We start from the raw sequence: 19258 nt of genomic DNA on the forward strand, positions 1-19258 counted from the left end.
GATGCCACCACAGAGTCGAAGGTCTTCAGGAGTGGCCCTGTCGCTCCAAAAGACCTGAGTCTCCTCAGAAGGTAGAGCCGACTCTGGCTCTTCCTGTACAAGTGCGTCTGTGTTATGAGTCCAGTCCAGTTTGTGGTTCAGATGAACACCCAGGTACTTGTATGAGTCCACTCTCTCAATGTCCCGTCCCTGGATGTTCACTGGAGAGGGGGCAGTAGAGTGGCGTCTACGGAAGTCCACCACCATCTCCTTGGTCTTCCCCGCGTTGATGAGGAGGTGGTTCTGCTGACACCAGTCCACAAAGTCCTGCGCCAGTCCTCTGTACTCCGCGTCATCGTCGTCCGTGATGAGTGCGATGATGGCAGAGTCGTCAGAGAACTTCTGCAGGACACAGCTGCCCGTGTCATGTCTGAAGTCTGCAGTGTAAAGGGTGAAGAGAAAGGGCGCGAGGACAGTGCCCTGGGGCGCCCCCACACTGCAGGTCTGAGTGTCAGACACACAGTCCCGGGCTCTCACAAACTGGGGTCGGTCCGTGAGGTAGTCCAGGATCCACTCTGCCAGGTCATACTCCACACCAGCCGTCTCCAGCTTGTCCCTCAGGAGAAGCGGCTGGATGGTGTTGAAGGCGCTGGAAAGATCGAAGAACAGGATCCTCCCAGAGCTGCCAGGTTTCTCCAGGTGAGAGAGAGAGCGGTGCAGCAGGGAGATGACGGCGTCCTCCACTCCAATGCCAGACCGGTATGCAAACTGCAGCGGGTCCATGGCTGAGCTCACGGTGGAGCGGAGGTGGGCCAGGACCAGCCGCTCCAGTGTCTTCATCAAGTGGGACGTGAGAGCCACCGGCCTGAAGCTGTTGAGGTCTTTGGCGCGTGGTGTCTTGGGCACAGGTACCACACAGGAGGTCTTCCAGACCTGTGGTACCACCCTCAGCTTCAGGGTCATGTTGAAGACATGCTCCATAACTCCAGACAGTTCATCTGCGCAGGACTTAAGGAGCCTGGGGCTGATGCCATCAGGTCCTGCTGCCTTCCTCACTTTAATCCTCTTCAGCTCACTCCTCACCTGTGCTGCTGTGACAGTCAGTGGTTGGCAGGGGGACTGTGTGCTGGGGGGATGGGTGAGTCCAGGTGAAGTGGGGAGCTGATGGGCCAGAGCAGAGGTGTGAAGAGGAACGGGTGTGGGCCATTGTCCGGCTGTGGAAGAGAGGGCATGCAGCTGTGCAGGGGGAGGGGTGGGTGATTGATCAAATCTCAAAAAGTGCAAATTTAAATCATTCACCCACTGTTTATCCTCCTCTGTCTGGGCAGATGAGATGAGATGGTTTTCAGGCTCCTCCACACTCCCTGAATGTTCTTTTGCTGCAGCTGCTCCTCCATCCTCCTCTTGTAGCCGGCCTCAGCCTGCCTGATCTTCCTCCTCAGCTCCTTCTGCACAGTCCTCAGCTCCTCCTTGTTCCCTGACCTGAAGGCTCTCTTCTTCTCCTTCAGCAGAGCCTTCAGTTCACGGTTAATCCATGGCTTGTTGTTTGGAAAACACCGCACCGTCCGGGAGGGAACGGTGTTCTCAAAACAAAAATGTATGTAGTCCGTGATGCACTCTGTGATGGTGTTGATGTCCTCCCCATGGTTGTAAAGCTCGCTCCAGATAGTGGTGCTGAAGCAGTCCCTCAGAGCCTCCTCGCTCTCAGCAGACCACATCCTCACCACATGGGGCACCACAGGCTGCCTGCGCACAATAGGTTCATACACTGGCCTCAGATGTACAAGGTTGTGGTCCGAGCCGCCCAGGGGAGGGAGGGGGGAGGAGGAATAACCTCCTTGGTGTTGGCAAAGAATAAATCCAATGTTTTATTGTCTCTGGTGGGACAGGTAACATACTGGGTGTATGTTGGTAAAACAGAAGAGGGAGAAGTGTGGTCACCGGAGATGAGGAAGAGAGCCTGCGGGTGCTTGTTTTGCAGTCTGCTTGTGATGGAGAACAATGCTTCACAGGCATTGTCAGCATTAGCAGACGGGGCTACGTACACTGCTATTACAATGACATGTGAGAACTCCCGGGGCAGATAATATGGCCTCATGCTAACGGCTAACAGTTCAATGTCTCTGCTACACAGTTGTTCTTTGACTGTGACGTGGTTTGATCAACACCACTTCTCATGCACAAACATCGCGAGGCCTCCTCCTCTTCTCTTTCCGCTCTCCCTTGTTCTGTCTGCGCGCAGGAGATGAAAATGGTCCAAAGCAACAGTATGATCTGGGATTTCTGGGGTTAGCCAGGTCTCTGTGAGCAAAATGATGCTGCAGTCTCTGTAATCCCGTTCATAGCGTGTGAGAGTCGCCAGCTCTGTTGTCTTATTTTGAAGGGACCGCACGTTTCCCATGACGACCCTCGGTACCGCGGGTCTGAAGCGGCCCTTAGTTTGGCACCAGCGCGCCTGCCCCGCCGTGTCTTTCTCAAAATCTCTTCCGGGATGGTGTGCTTTCTCCCGGGAAAAAAGAGACGCGGCTCCGGTGCCGCGCAGCGCGAGGAGCGGAATAGACACGCCGGGGAGGGGGAGGGGGGGGCGCGGGTCCCACACACATGCTGCGACGAGACGAAAAAACACAATAATCCAGCCGAATAAGTCCAAATCAACGCGTGTCCAGCGCGTGTCGGTTTGTACACATCCGGCAAGTGTATGTATTTAAAGTATTTACAAAAAAAAATGAAAAGGGCAGAGAAACTTAGAAAAAGTTCGGAAAGAGAGGGAGCGTGGTAACACAGCAGCCAGCTTCAGCGGCGCCGGCTTGCATCACCGAATATCTAAAATTGTCAACAAAAGCCGGGAAAATAATGCTTGACTGTGCACATCGCTCCCTGGCTCCCAAACCAGCCCCGGGTGAATATTGCTGAGCGGTGCCTTTTACAGCTCAAAATGTAGATGTGCTCAAACAACTGGGCAATACATTTGTCCAGTGTTTGCTGCAAAGCTCATCCCATCAACAAGAAAGATGTCTAAAACTACTTCTATATATAATTAATAATATGACGACCAAATTCCTTCAGTTTAGGCAAGAACACACTCTACTGCAAGTTCAACAGACATTTTTCTCTCATTAATCATATATTGTCAATAGGAATGACACAGCTGTACAAAATTTTCAACATAGATAATACAATGGCAAAATTAAGAATAGCATCTTTTAATGTTAATGCCATATTGAGCCAAATTAAAAAGATTCGAACAAAGAAAAAATAAAGATTATATACCTATAAGGAACTCATTCAAACCACTTAAAACATCAAACATTAACTCAATTTAAGTTATAATAAACTTGACTATTCCTCATACAGGGCCACATTGGTCTCAAGCAGAATGGCCTTTGAACAGAGTTTTGAACACAAAGATAAAGATGGTACAATTCATGAAAGTGTGTTTCCTTTGATGAATGTCTATGCTCTCCCAGGAAGCCACCTCATTTTCTAAACTAAAGTTATAGATCTGATTGCAAACCACTCTGGAGGAACCCTCGTCTGTGGCGGCAACTGGGATTTGCATGTTCAGCCAACATTAGTACTCACAAAATACCGGTAAATCTATAAATAATTAATACATAACATTGGGTTAATCGATATTTGGAGGGGGATTAATCCTAGTGCCCACCAATATACACATTTTTTTCCAATCCACATAAGAGCTATACTAGAATAGACTACTTTTTTTTTTTTTTTTTCCAATAAAAAATCACAGAGGCGGACATAGGTACAGTAGATCTGAGTGACCCCGCCCCTAGTTATATCACTGTAGATTTGGAACAGAAAAGTTCACTGGGTGCAGCTAAGGCAGTTTTGAGGGGCAGAGTCGTTGCTGTCGACTCGGAGACAAAGCAGGAAAAACTAAATGATATACAGAACAAATGAAATCTGTTGAAAGCTAAATATGCTGAAAAGAAGAATGCTCAAATACTACGGAAAATTTTAAAGATAAGAGCTGAAATTAATGACACGACCTCACGAAAGTTTTTAAAAATGCTCTTCACCAAACAAAGATATTATGAAAGTGGTTCAAAAGTATCTAAATTAGTATCTAAATCTAAAAAAGCGTGGAAGCTTAAAAAACAACAGGAAGAGAGAAAAAGTTTTATATGAGACATGCAGAATATGTAATTTGAATCAAACAAGACCAAATACATAGATCCTTCTAGAAAAAACGTTTCACCAAAATATCAAGAAACAAAAAAGAATAAATACAATCTTTTCTGCATACTCTCAATTTACCCAAGAGCAAAACAAAAATTAGGTGCTGAAATAACAGTTATTGAAATAAGAGTTGAAAGGACGCCATCATATCCTTAAAGGTGCCATAACGTGCTTTTTTTTCACGTTTCGTAGTCTATCCTAAGTGTATAATTGATAATAATAAGGGTTGTGCAACACCCTTAACATAATAGTTAAGAAATATCACCCAGACCTTGGACCCCCTCACCAACCCGGAAATGCAGACGGCTTGGTTTGATATTCGCCCCCACCCTTGCGAAGAGCGATCTGGCTCCCCCGCCCAACCCGTGACGTAGTCTCAGAGCGCGTGTGTGCCCCGCCCAACCCGTGACGTATCCCACAGCTGTCTGCTCCGCCGTGCGCTGCTCCTGCCGCGCGAATGAGTGAGAAACGATAGAACTTCAGATCAACACTACTTTGAGCCGAAATAAATCCGGTGTTTATTCTACAGCGTGCGCAGAACAGATATATCTATAGATCCATCTATCCATCCATCCATCCATCCATCCATCCATCCATCCATCCATCCATCCATCCATCCATCCATCCATCCATCCATCCATCCATCCATCCATCCATCCATCCATCCATCCATCCATCCATCTATCTATCTATCTATCTATCTATCTATCTATCCATCCATCCATCCATCCATCCATCCATCCATCCATCCATCCATCCATCCATCCATCCATCCATCCATCCATCCATATATATATATATATATATATATATATATATATATATAAAAGTCTTATGTCCATCGCGCTCTTATTTCCTGTTTTTTCGGTATCGGATAGAACTTCTCTCCGTTTATTGTCCCGGTTGCTGCATCAACTGCCACATAAACCTTCACCATTGTGATAATAGTAAAGAGTGCGATATCATTAAGGAAGTTTTGGGTCTCTTTGAGCCGTGTTTCGTCGTAAATCGAAGCAGAAAAACTCCGGGGCTTGAATGAGGAGACGAGCCTGCAGCTGCGCGGAGCCGGGGGGAAAGGGGCGGGAGGCGGCAGGCGGGTGGAGAGGGGGGAGGGTGAGGGGGGAGGGTGAGGGGGGATGATGACACGTGCCTGTGATTATGACGCGGTCTTGTAAACACCCCCCGTCAGTTTGGAGATTCGTGGAAAGGAGATGGTCTGTAATATAGCTAAACACTGCGGGAATCAATCAAAAAAACACTCTGGGTACATATATGAAGCACAAATAGCAATGTAAGAAGGTTAAAAGCTCTGAAAAGTCAATTTTGCATGTTATGGGACCTTTAATGCCTAAAATAATGGAAATATTTATTAAAAAGTCAAATAGATGATGTAATAATAAAACAAATATTGGGTCTCTTTACGACGTCCAATATCAAAAATTAAAAAGAAGTTCTTGACTGCTTTTGTTTTTGTCTCCTGCTCTTTATCTGTTCTTGCTCTGTTTTGGTTTCCTTGTGTTTCTTATGGTTTTTAATTTGAAAAAGGAAAAGAACACCTATAAGTGAACACATGCAAATAAAGAGGTTTATTGCCATATTGTAGACCATTCCTGCTAAAGCATCGACTTTTCCATGGAGACTGGAGCAGGAGGCGGACCCTCCAGAAGAAAAGTAACATAGCTATGAACCTAATAAATTTTAGTTTCCATGTTGCTGCAGAAGTGTGACTCGAGTTTTGGGGCTAATTCCCTACACCCCCTCGATATACTGTGGGAAACCGCTAATAGCGCAGAGACAGAGCTGTTGCAGTAGCTGTCTCTATTTCTCCTCAGTTATTGGACTGTGAAGTGTCTGTATTCCCCCCCACCTCCTCCTGAATCTGACAACCCACACAGTGCAGTCTGTCTGTGGTGCTCTCATTCACACTTCTGCCGCTCTCCTCGCTGGTCTTATGCCTGCCTCTTGCCTTCCTGCCCGTCACCCCCCTCCCAGCTCTCCCCTCCTACCGCTTGGACTGCAGCAGCCTCTCCTCTGCCTGTTGTCTTTCTCCCAGCAGCCTCTGCAGGTGAAGTATCTCCCTCCGGTGAGAAGCCACGCTCCCCTCGGCAGCCCGCTCCAGCTCCACCAGCCTGCTCGACGCTTGCCTGCGGTACACCTGCGTGGCACCACACACACACACACACAGAGGGATGACATGCCGAGTGTTGCTATGAAGGAGGTGAATTTACATGAAGGACAGCGCGGCACACAGATCTGGAGAGGAGGAGGCGGCGGAGGAGGGAGAGGGGGGATCACAGCCGCTGGGACAAGGTGAGCAATAGCACACTATAAGACACAGCACAATCATGGAAACCATCAGTTACACCCAGTGACATTGAAGTACCTACTTAACTACTCGTACAAGTGTGTTTGTGCATGTGTGCCACTCCATAATGGGGAGATCAGAGTGTTCAGTGGACTTATAATAACGGGAGCAGAAGACACTTGAAGCTGTAGTGAGACCAGATGTGGTCAGATGATGTGTGCAGTGATCATTTGTTTGTTAAAGCTAAAACCAGTGTGTGAGGATTTGCAGTTTGAAAAAAAAAGTAGTTTTGACTCCTGTGTGCCACCCAAAAGTGGACTGCATTGTGTCTGGATTGATTTAGTTCTTTTCATGTTTTGTTTCATGGCGTGAACACACTTTAAATGTGGTAAAAATGTTACATGTGTAGCTAAAACAAATTGTTAAGCCACTAAACTAAACAACTAGATTTTCAATTTGTGTTTTTCAAAATGATGCCAGTTTGACATGCATCATCGGTGCATAATAATCAAATCAAACATCTGTCCCACAGGGATTTTGATTGTGCGGAACAGCAATGTAACCTTGCAATAACAAATGGAATACAGGAGCCTATCTGTCCCCGACTTCAGTCTGAAGGGGGTGTGACGGCTGCTGCCTTATGACATTTAATAAGACACATGATTAGGTCTTGTTAAGCTGCAGATGTGGCTAGTTCATTCACAGTCCGTCAAAGGGCTCAAAATAGCACAATTAATGTGTGAATGATACAAGAAGCAGATTGTCTGTGTGATAACTGTGTCAGTTTGTTAATACAAAATGCAACACAGCAAACTACTTTGGCACGGCATGCAATATGCAAAATGAGGATAAAGAAATCAATGTTGGAACAAATGCATTTCACTAAGTGACCGTTGGGGCTGCCCACTGTCATGTAAGCACTATGCTAGAGTGTAGCTTAATTAGAACACAAAGAGGAAGTGAGTAATGGCTCAGGTCTTCACCAGCTAAATTCAAGATGACATATTATTCTTTTGTCTGCAATATAACCTCTGACAAACGTGGATAATTGTTTTATATTAAAATGCAATATTGACCCCAAACAACTTTCAGGTTGAAGACTGCAATGGATTTTTGACTGTCCCTTTACGGTACGTCACCGCAAACGTCACCACAACAAAGTGCTGTGCTGCCGGACGCTGTCGGCCGTGCTGCCAGACCTGCTAGTGAGCAAAAATGGCTGACAAAATGTGTATCACAAATTGAGGAAAAACTAAATTGTGCCACTCATTGGATGTGAGCAGGCAGTGGCATTGTGAGTTTGAATCTAGCTCCAATAATTTGCTGCATGTCATTCATGCCCATTTCACGCTATGCCAACATGTCTAATACAGGAAAAAAACAAAAAAAGAACTCTAAACACAACTTTGAATGAGTAAATTGAATGAGGTAACAATTATAAAATGGCTTAAAGCTCTCAAATATCAATCCAGCATAAAATGTCCCATCATTAGACCATATAGTACTCCTGGATGAATGACAGATTACACCGACATTAGACAATATAGTTATTGCACTTTTAATATGACACATTACATTTATTCTTTTTTATAGCTATAAAATATTCAAAGAATTGTTAACCACTTTTCCACTTGTGGCGGCTTCTGTGCACGGTTAAATCTCAGTGCTTATTATGTTCCTGCATGTCATTTTTAGCCGGCTGTTAGAGCTGACGTAAAACCATAAAAGCTGGCTATTTTTTATTGCTTTACAGTCTGCAAAACGACTCTTTGAATCTCTGTTACGGAACAATTATGAACCATTAACTCCAGGTAATGGCACAGATGACAGTGCACTGACTGCAGACTCCACCAAAACCGAGATATTTGTGTCATTATTCTCATTAGCTAAACCCTGCCTAAGTATGCACCTAGCCCCAGTGGATAGAGACGCCTCTTCAACCAATACACTAATTAGTGGTTGTCCTGCTAATGAATGGGGCGAGTGGAAGCCGTCACAAAGCATTCAGTAAAATGTCTTCTGAGGTTGGCCTGAATTTCCATCAAGCCCCCGGGGAAGCAGGAGTGGGCAGCTGAAGCGTTGACATTCCCCCACACCATATTCAGAGCTCAGAGGAGTCAAACCAATAGAGCCCACCACATATCACATGACCTCCCCCCCAGAACCAAAACAAAATCAACAATATAATACTAGAGATGCAGATGGAACCATCTGATTAGCTTTTGTTGCACTTCAAGACTTTATAATGCCCAGAAGGTACTTTAAACTATATTCTAGTTCAGGGGTAAAAGCTCGATCTACACAAAACCTTTGCTTTTACTGGATCACATTCGTTTATTTTCCCCTTTCGGACAAAATAGTAACTTTATTAGAACTCAACACTGACATAGCCCGTTATTGTTTGAACTAATTCCACGTATAATTGGCATTTCCCCATTGTGGCACGACTAAAGGTTCTCTTATCTTATTCCAATTAGCTGGAGTGATATTCTTCATCAGTCAGTTTTCAGATAAGCCGCACGGCAACATCACACTGTATCGTCCAATCTACTGAACACCGTCAAATGTCATTTCCCAGGTTGTTACACGTTCTATATGCCAACCGTGCGTTACCCTGTGATACGCTACAATTTCAGCTTATAACCATTAATGCCATAGCGACGCCACAACTTCTGTCACCATTTTCATCAGCTTCTTCATGTGTATAAAGTGTAGTTTGTAACACTGTATGATCAAGAGTAAAGCAAATAAGGAAGATGTCTCTGCTGAGTATGTTCAATATTCTATTTACACTTACATTTTGTCTCTATACATTATTTTGTATTCAGCCTTGTATATTAATGCATAGACACAATAGAACATTACCTCCAGCATCAACGCCATTCTTACGGCTCTACTACGTTTGTCTCTGTAAACAGATTAACCTTTTCGGTTGAAATTGGCTGTCTTGCGCCATTAGCAAAACAAAAGCCAGTGGAGGTAGTAATGAGGCAGCGTCAGAGGGCGGGCCGACTGTGACCTGGCTCTTTCTACCCAGCTAATATCAGGGAATGTTTTCAAGAATTTGCTAATTACCAGTAGATGCATGCAACGCTTTGCAGATACATTTGAATAATCTTCCTTTATTAGAAAACATAGTATGGCCAGAATTTAGGAAATAAACCTTTTCAAACAACAAACAACACAAAACTCAATGTGTTTTATGTATAACCTCAACTTCTGCTTTGGCACAAAATATTATCACAAAATAGTGATACGTTCTTCTTCAGTCACTGACAATTTGAAAGAAAAATTATTTTGTATTCAAATGCATGTTGTGTAGATGTTTTGTTCAGCTCAATACTTTTACATCATCAACACCTTTAAACATGCATGGCCAAGCTTAGAGTGCCAGCAAAAAGGTAGATTTCAAATATACAAGTATTAGTGTCATAACTCAAATACTCCACATGCATACATTTCCATATATAATGTGTGTCTATGCTCTGCTTGATCAACTTTAACGTTGGTTCAAAGCAATTCCATCTAGAGGCGCTCACATACTGTATTAAAATGGATTTTGTATTTGGGAGCTTCCAGATGAGTGGCACATTAAAGTCGGTCAGCATATCCTCCGAAGTACTATTTATATGAACTTAAGTGACAGGTGATCTTGACTGCTATAAAAGACAAAACTGGGCATTTTTAAGTACGGTATTCCATAAAAACAGAAACAGTTATAATAATTAATAAAGTGACAATAACACTTTATACAAGTGTATTAACAATTTAGGCAGCCACATTCCTAATTCACAGCAACTTATTTTGACTGACGAAGAATGGGAAAATATATCTACTCAGTGGAGAACCACAAAATCACATGTTTGGAAGGAATTTTGTTGGAAAAATGTGTCACGTTTCTTCATATTGCCATGTCTAAGTGCCCATTATTCATAAGGTAAAGGTAAATGTAATTTGTATGATATCATATGAGTTTATTTCGATTGGGAAAAACAAATAAGTAAATACATTTCTTTACATAAAACAAAATCAACAGAAAAAAGGTACAGGCTGAAGCCACAGCTTATAGGCTACCCAGATACCTATGAATATATATATTTACAGATTTCACAATACATTATTAATTTTCCTTCATATATTCTTGATATATAATTGTCTTGAACAGTTTTTTACAACAGAAAATAGAATGACACTTCTTAAGTCCTCTGTTAGCCCATTCCACAAGTTGACACCTTGAACAGAAAAACTATTCATTATAACGTTCTTCATTCCAACCAATTGTTTTTTAAACCTATACTTTCCTCTTAGATCACATTTGTTTGATTTCAAACAAACACAATCTGCAGATTGGCAGATTGAGAAGGACTCTTGGATGAGAGTCGAAACGTATCTTAAAAAAAAAAAAGATTACTACATCTGAATCTTTTTCTACAATGGAACACTCTTGGACTAATGAGGGATTACACCACAAACTCTTGTTAACCACACCATCTCACTTGATTTGGGCCTCAAAACTCTGGCCATGGACACAATCAATGGATACCTTTGGAATATACTCCTGGCAGCAGAGAAAAAGGCAATCACGAAAACATGGACGACACAAACAAGGTCAAGGTTTGAGCTGACATTATCATTGACATAGAGAAAATGGAAAGAATCACATTTGGACTTAATCTGACAAATTTGACAGACTCTGGACTAAATGGGACATTTATCACGGACTTGGTGTTCCTTAATTTAATTGATGTCTTAATTAATTGGACGTCTTTTTTGGATAATTTTTGTTAGCTACGTTCTATCGGAGCCTTTTCTGTTTCATGTGTTTCTATTTTGATGAGAAAAGAAAAAAAACGATTACGGTCGAGAAGATGCCCAAATCTGTGGTGATACAATGTGTGCCGCAATGTCAAGTCCGTGTGGAAGGTTTTCACTGACCTTTGCTGAACAAGTTGTCACTCTTGCATTCCTTCAAAAACATCAATATCTTTTTTTCTGAGCAGCGTTACATTTCTCCATAGATGAATTGAATCTGCGTTCTGCCTCGAGTTGTGTTTTCTTCACTGCAGGTCAATTATTAATTTGATATTTATAGCAGTGCAACTGTTGCAGCTATATGCCGTGAATGCTTTCCTTAGTCTGAAGGCCTTTCAGTGATGCACAAACACGACAAACGGCTTTTCACTCTATCAAAACACAATGGAAGCTGTAGCATTGCAGAAAAGGCTATGGTTTAACAATACACAGAGGAGTGTGTGATATGCACAGTGTTCAAGTTCAACAAGTGCAAGTTTTTGCATCTCCTCGGCAACAAGGCCAACAATCTAACACATATATGTTTATATACTGTTAGTGAGTAGATCAATGGTATAATTCAGAGGCGCATTTATAAGAAGACATTTTGACAGTAGAGGCCAGACCTTTAGCTAACAAGCGATAAAAGAGCAGAAAACCTCAAGAAGAATATAACAGCAACAGTTAACATGTGAATCCATTGCATTTTAACATGCATGTCACACAGCATTATTATGAACATTTACTTGTGAAAATGACCTGATTCTGGGTATGTGTACATCAATTAAAGACCCTACTGATACTGTTAATGTTTGTTCATGGCAAAAGTGAAAACGATGCGGTAAAGGAACTGACAAGCCAATTAACTGTAAAGGATTGAAACTATATGTTAAATAGAGGTTTCCCAATATTTGTATTAACTGTAAACTAATTAAAATGTTGATCAACTACTTAGGTGTCATCTTAGATTCAACACAGAGTTTTAAAAATCCTGCTGACCAACTATGAGGATCGCTCACCTCAGAGACACCCCACTTCTATGATCTAGCCACTGTTTATGTTGTGTACTGAGCTGGTCACTGGGTCGCACAATGATCTGCGGCCTCTCACTTAAAGAATTTCCCCTTTGCACCTCCTGTTGAAAACGTGTTGCTCTGTGATCAGATAAACGTACCTCAAGAGGAGAATGCAGCATCTCTAAGGGCAGGACCTCTTTAGGTAGATCTGCCTTTTCTTTGTTTCAATGTGTCAATGGAACACAATGGCCAAGAGAAGATTAAATGTTCTATATTTAAAACACTTGGGTGCCTGACAAAAAAATGTCTTCTGGAAAAGCAAGTTTGTATCCATGAGTAATGAATATATATTAGTGTATGCCCGAGAAGATGATTTTGTTGGATAGTTTAAAAAGTGCTTGATCTAAGGGTGGCATTATCTGGTTGTATTGACATTAAATGAAGTATGTAGATTGTAACATCAACCTTCCCAAAGACTTCAAGTGCAAATTAGCATATCTTGCTGTAACCTGGCATCCTTTCTTGATTTTGGTCATTTTAACAAAACATTAGTGGGGTTTAATCTCCCTGTTAGACATCTAGTTACCGTTTTCCAGCTTCCACATACGATCATTCCTATCATTAGCCATGACTTTACAGCTCGAAACAAACTTGAACATCACATTTGGCGACAGACATCCAGCAGCGAGCCATATTCAACAGCTTCCATATATATTTGACACCGTTTTAAGTGCAGTTGGTCTTTCCTCTTTCTCGTTCCTGACACATTTTGCATGAGCAGTGGTGCAGAAGGTAATGGATGTTTGGGATGTCCACCGCCGACTTTTAAAGAACACACTTGAGCCTGTACAGTTACACAGACTATATTAAAGACTATATCCTACACTATACCCAGAGAAGATAAGCTTTTTTATTGTGCGTTATGTGTTTTTTGTTCACAATAGGGAGGTTTATTGAGACTTTTTGCATATCGTAGCTGCACGTTTGAGGCTAATAAAGGTGTCATCTCGTTTGTCTTGTTTTTACCAGGATCTATGAAGAATATTGACTGGTGTGTTATTGTAGTTGTCAAGGCGAGAGGTGCTGAACACACTATGCAGCCTTGTTTGTGCCTTTATCTTGGTAATCTTACAAGACTATTGCAGGGCATTGCCGTTTGATCAAAGTTATTTTTCCTTTAAAATACCCGTCGTTCTACTGTGGGGTTGTTGTGGAATAATTCAAGTTATTATAAGAGTTTGCTCATGTGAAAGGTGTTTTAAAAAGATGATGCAGTCAATTGAAATGTACAAAGTATGTAGGATCCTTTTTTCAATACAATTACCAAGTTATACCTTCTATAACCTGCAAAAACAGAGCTGCTGTTCTAAAGTTACCTCGCTCTGACTTGAACCATTAAACCTTTTTGTTTAATAGTTACGTCAGGTAGAGGGCCTTTAACCAAACCTAAAATACAACAGTGCATGTTTGATGCATATTTAAATGAATCTAAACCTTTAAATTTGGGCGTAATCCCTCCTAGTTTGCCTGTGTCATTCTGTATCTGTGACATTACATTATATTTAAGTGCTAGTACATGCTCCAAGCCACGTTTATATTCTCTGATCAATAGCATGGGCTATTGGGGAGAATACTTAAAGCAAAGCCAGAATATGGAATTAATTTGATAAGAATGCATAAGACAGAAAAATTAATAACACATACATCTGAATATTCATGGATAAAGACATCCATGCTCAATAAATCTTTACCGCCGCATATTGCTCAAGGACACTTGAAAACCAGAGCTCATTCTCATCATTAAATCGACCCGCTAGTGTTCTTGTCTGTGTCACAGAGACTGCTGTGATCTGCCAAGATGTGTCCATGATTGGACTTGAAAGACACCCACAAGCACTTTAGTATAAGAAAGCAGAGAGGGGAATATGAGTATTGTGCCACATTATATACACTTTGATTTAGTCACAGGAAAAATTAATTAAAAAAACTGTCTGAGGCTATAATTGTGGCAACCCAGATTAAAGCTGCACAATGAGAAAAGACAAGCATTGCAATTTAAATTAGATTTTCAAATTATATTCTAATAATAGAATTATGTTCAAAGTTTGCAGTTTAAATTAGGGCTGAATGATTAATTGCATTTGCAATTAATTAATTAATTGCAAATTAATTGCAAATTAACAAGCTAGCGCCGGCGGAGCTAGCGCCGGCGGAGATAGCCGCGGAGCTAGCGCTACTCAGAAGAAGGACCAAAACAAACCCAACACGCATGCGGTTTCAGCCAATCACAGAAGCAGTACACGTGCTTTCGTCTCAGTGAGAATCTCTTCTGTCATTCTGACAGCATGTATACAAAATTTTACATGTGGGAAAGAATATTTTACACTAAATGTATCTAATATTGTGTTGGTCTTATTCAAGTCATTCATTACGTTTTCTTAAAGGTTGAATGGACGATTTTTATCTTATTTCCTCGTGGCGTGGACTGCCGATTAGTCCTGCCACGTATCAATCATAAAACGCACCTACTGCTCACCTACAGCCACGTGTCTAAGCGCATGGATCTATCATAATATAGTTCCCTCGCGCTAATAAAGAAACGCACGTGTGTGTTGTATCGTCCATTGCGCCTTTAAGAAAAAAAAGAGGATACAAGAAATAATAATAATAATAATAATAATAATAATAATAGCACATTAAATCGCAATATTGGGGAGGAAAAAAATCGCAATTAGATTATTTCTCAAAATAGTTCAGCCCTAGTTTAAATGCATCCAGAAGAGTTGACAAAAAGATATAAATAGGCCTATGAACTATAAACGTTTCCAGAATGTTTGTAAAAATCTATACTACAGGGTTAGGAGTTTTTACACAGAATAAAACAGAATATTTTGTTGCTTAATCGCAAATCTTGTTTGTGATGAAACATGTTACATGGTCTTGTTGTACATGTATCGCAGTACTTTAATGACATCTTGCTTATACTAAAGCTCAGTGCTTCTCTACTTTCACAGTTAAAGTAACATTAATTGTACAGAACAGGAGAGAGAACAACTACGTAAGTATTAGCACCAAAGGCTAATTGATTAAAAGAAAAAGACAAGAAAGCCGTACGTATACGATCGTATCGTGAAAAAAGCGTATCGTCCCAGCCCTAATAATGTATATACAGTAGTTTGTACTAAAAGTATAAAAGTAAGATTTTGTACTCCTTACTCTATTTGAGAGAAGATATTTCCCGCCTCAGCTTAAACAACTAAAATGCGCGTCATCACAGTTGTGTAAATAATGTATTCTGCCCACAATCCTCACAACATTCTTTGATCAATAATCAACAGCAATTCACTTTGAAGCTCGTCTACTTTCCAATAACCCACTGTTTAACCACTCTATCTGCCATTACTACGATCAATGGGTCACATAGAGTCAGTCAAATCACACTGCGCTGCCTGAAGAGCTGCTGCATGTTCAGAGATGGCTACATCCTTCACTATAACATACTAAGCTCTCATATTCATATCCCAGTGTGCACAGCGGGGAGTAACCTTCTGCAGCCTCTGAATAATGAAGCACATGAATTTCTAATAGATTTGAAAGGTTAATAACAGTTTTCTTTGCACTCGCACTGCCTTAATGAATATTTAGAACACAAGTCAACATATAGCATAACACCTAATGACCCTTTATTGTGAGTATTATTTAACGGTCCAAAGGGAGATGTAAAGAGCGTGCAAAGAGCGAGGTAGTAAAAGAACAAATATGTACCACAAGCATTTTGAGTCATATGAGATAGCAGCGGGGGATTGGGAATAGATGTATTCTTGATCATTCTAGAAAACTGACTATAGAGCAATATGTTATGGGTCAAAGATCGCACAAAACGAGCACAATTCAATAAGACATTATGGAAGATGCGTGATTGATGAATGGTTTTGACGTCCAAAGAAAACAGAATAACGCACAGATTGTTAATCACGGGATGTTATTGACAAAAAAGTGCTAATACTGGTGTTTAAAGGCAGAAAATATGGATTAAAAGATGAGCTATAGAACACTAGATGAGGGAGAGAGAGATATATTATTTTTACTGCAGTCTCAAACCTGTCTCAGAAGAGGAAGACAGGTCCAAGTTGCGATCAGAACTAGGAAAGCGAAGGCCCAAGGGTATATGCTGTCACCATTTGCTGTCATTTTTATGCACATTTTAAGGACATGACAACTAAGGCCCAGAGGAAATACAGGAAACAGTACGGCTGATGGTGTCTAGTTCTGTATAGTTAGTGAGTATACTTTAGAAATCCACAAAATGCACACTAGAGGACATTTGACAATACTTAAAGACTTATTAAGTGTGCGTTTTTGGAGGGTTTACTGGCCCCGTAGGCTTTGGACAGGACAGTATATGCAGCACATTGTTGGAGCCAGATTTGAGCTCACGGCGCTGCGGCCTGCGTACGTGCTATCCACTCGATTACAGAGCAACGCGGCACAGAGGTTTCCAAAGAAATTGACAGTAGTTTTGGGGAAAAGCAAGGTTTGGGATGTCTTTCTGACATTTTATCAAAAAGGGCTCTCAAGCAAAGGCGTGGTGATTTAAATATTTATAAGAATAGTTATTGAGGCTTCCTGGGATTTCAGCACAGCAACATTCTCCTTTTCAATCTATATTTCATGCCCATAAATGAATGAAGGAAAGAAAGGTTTTCTTTTATGCAGCATGGACAAAGTCTTGTTCAGAATATAGAACTGTTAAGTATACCCTTAACACTTACGCTAACACTTGGGTACATATTTGAGCAAGGCTGTCTAGAATTTTACTAAAACTTAATAACACTTAATCCAAGTTATGGCTTTGAACAGTAACTTTTTCACATATACAATTGTTTTCCAAGTACATTTTGAAGAAAGCATGTCATTTTCTACTGAATTTAAATGGTAACCTGTGTTGGTATAAAAGAAAGAAAAGGGTAAGCGATGGGATTTTAAGTTTAACTACTTGTGGTCTATTTGCTCGTATTGTTTCGGGTTGACGCTTGACGTTTTCCTCCACTGCTCACAATGTTGCTCTAACTAAACATCTCGAAAAACAGTGAGGCGAGATGAGGCTTTTCATCTTCAGGCTTCGGATAAGTGAAATTTATGGATGAATGGAAGCAGCTGTTTGATGTCGATGTGACTGACGGCTTAATGTAGGTCTACCAGAGGATCAAAACAGTCAGCGCACATTAGCCTCACAACTAATTAAGCGCCGCATACATGCCACTCAAAAGGGCTTGGTTTATGGTTTCAAAGAAGTCTTGTATTCTCTTTTTGACTATGCAAAGACCTCATCCATTACAGTCAGCCAGATATATTGTGATACTCTTACGAAAACGAACCGCTGCGCCGAACAGGCCTGGTTGTAAACTTTCCAAAAATACTACACACAAAAAAAAGAGAAAGGAGCAGCTGCCCTTTCTCTACCCCAAAATCAATACTATTTCAGGCGCTCTCTGTGCCATACAGATCCCCGGGAGGACACCCTAATCCAACTCCCCCCACATCCATTATTAATTACCACCAGGAACAGAGCAGAGAGCCAGCCAGAGCCCTGACCTTTCAAAGTGGGCAAACACTCCACAAATACAAATCACTTTATGTTGCGCTTTGACTACTCCTCCTAAATACAAAATTCTTGGCTAATCCTGGGACCGGTATTGCTTTCTTTCCGCAGAACATGACCTGAAGATGAGCTGTTCGACAGGGGAATCCGAAGAGAAAGAGTCCCCGCCGTCTGAGGAGTTGGAATGTAAGATCTGCTACCAGCGCTACAATGTCCACAACCGCAAGCCTAAGATCTTAGACTGCCTCCATCGAGTGTGTGGACGCTGCCTTGTCAAAATCCTGGACAATGCTGACGCGGCGGGCTTGGTCCCCTGCCCGTTCTGCCGCCACCAGACTGAGATCACAGAGTACGAGGTGTCGGCCCTTCCCGACGACACCAACATCATGACCCACTTGGCCTGTCGGGACAGATCCACCAGCTCCGATCTCAACAGGGAAGTGGTTCTGAATCCGAAGAGCTTCTCCTCTTCCAGTCCGTCTCAAGATTCCTCCAACTGTCTGGTCATCACAATTATGGAGGTGCCCAGAAACTCGAGATCGCCGAGTCACAATGGAAGCTCCGACGCTTACGCAGAACAAAGTCTAGACTCCCTTTCAATTGGGTCGAATGGGACGGCTGAACAGGACGCGCTGTCGAAACTGTGTACTCACGTGCCGCGTATACTAGTTTGGCTGCTGGGGTTCTTATACTTTGGGTCATTGCCATTGGGAATCTATTTATTGGTGATTCAGAGAGTAACACTGGGCATTGTGTGTGTGAGCCTGGTCCCCTCAAGTCTTACTGTATGTCTAGTCTATGGCTTTTGTCAGTGTCTATGCCAAGGCATGTGTGATTGTTCCACTAGAAGTCAATAAGCACTAAAGTAATCAAACAAAAATACAGAAAAAAACAGAAGCAGTAAAGGTGTTGTTCGTGACAGCCCTTATTACCCCAGTGACACTTTATAATAACTACAACTTAATTAGACTTCATAATGAACAAGGCTAAAAGATTTGTTCATTATGAATTAAGTCCTTGTTTATGCTTTATTAAGTCTATTAAAAGTGTAGTTATTATAAAATGTTACCCTGTGGTCCATTTTTAAATGCTACATATTGTCCACCAATCTAATTGTTATAGAAGTTAAACCAACGCATCATAAACCTGTGCAGAGAAAGAATATAAATTAGATTTTTTTGTGTATGTTGTGTTTTTATGTGTTCTTCTTGGCAGCACACGGCATCATGAAATAGTGCTAATGTATATGTGCCATTTGCATCTGAACTGATTTTAGGGTTGAACGGGTTTCATCTTCATCCAAAGGACAGCATCTATTCAAAAGCTTCAGACTTCTGTAACACAGTGTTCTATTATGTGCACACA

The 19258-nt window shown here is 41.6% G+C and overlaps 2 protein-coding genes across 2 annotated transcripts in view; one reads left to right on the forward strand and one right to left on the reverse strand.

Moving 5' to 3' along the window:
* Positions 1-19258, reverse strand: part of cep89 (centrosomal protein 89) — a 44999-nt gene that overhangs the window by 5603 nt on the left and 20138 nt on the right. Inside the window, exon 17 of the mRNA XM_072464664.1 lies at positions 6186-6334. Within this exon, the coding sequence (XP_072320765.1) occupies positions 6186-6334 (149 nt within the window). The remainder of the gene's footprint in view (positions 1-6185; positions 6335-19258) is intronic.
* Positions 6334-18800, forward strand: LOC140380771 (E3 ubiquitin-protein ligase RNF182). The gene is made up of 2 exons (XM_072464668.1): positions 6334-6489; positions 18005-18800. The coding sequence occupies exons 1-2, from the start codon at positions 6408-6410 to the stop codon at positions 18748-18750; spliced, it is 828 nt and encodes a 275-aa protein (XP_072320769.1). The 5' UTR covers positions 6334-6407; the 3' UTR covers positions 18751-18800.

This window comes from Eucyclogobius newberryi, unplaced genomic scaffold (genome assembly GCF_026437365.1).
Source record: "Eucyclogobius newberryi isolate DKJ021-1_F unplaced genomic scaffold, fEucNew1.0.hap1 SCAF_5, whole genome shotgun sequence".
NCBI classification, from domain to species: domain Eukaryota; kingdom Metazoa; phylum Chordata; class Actinopteri; order Gobiiformes; family Gobiidae; genus Eucyclogobius; species Eucyclogobius newberryi.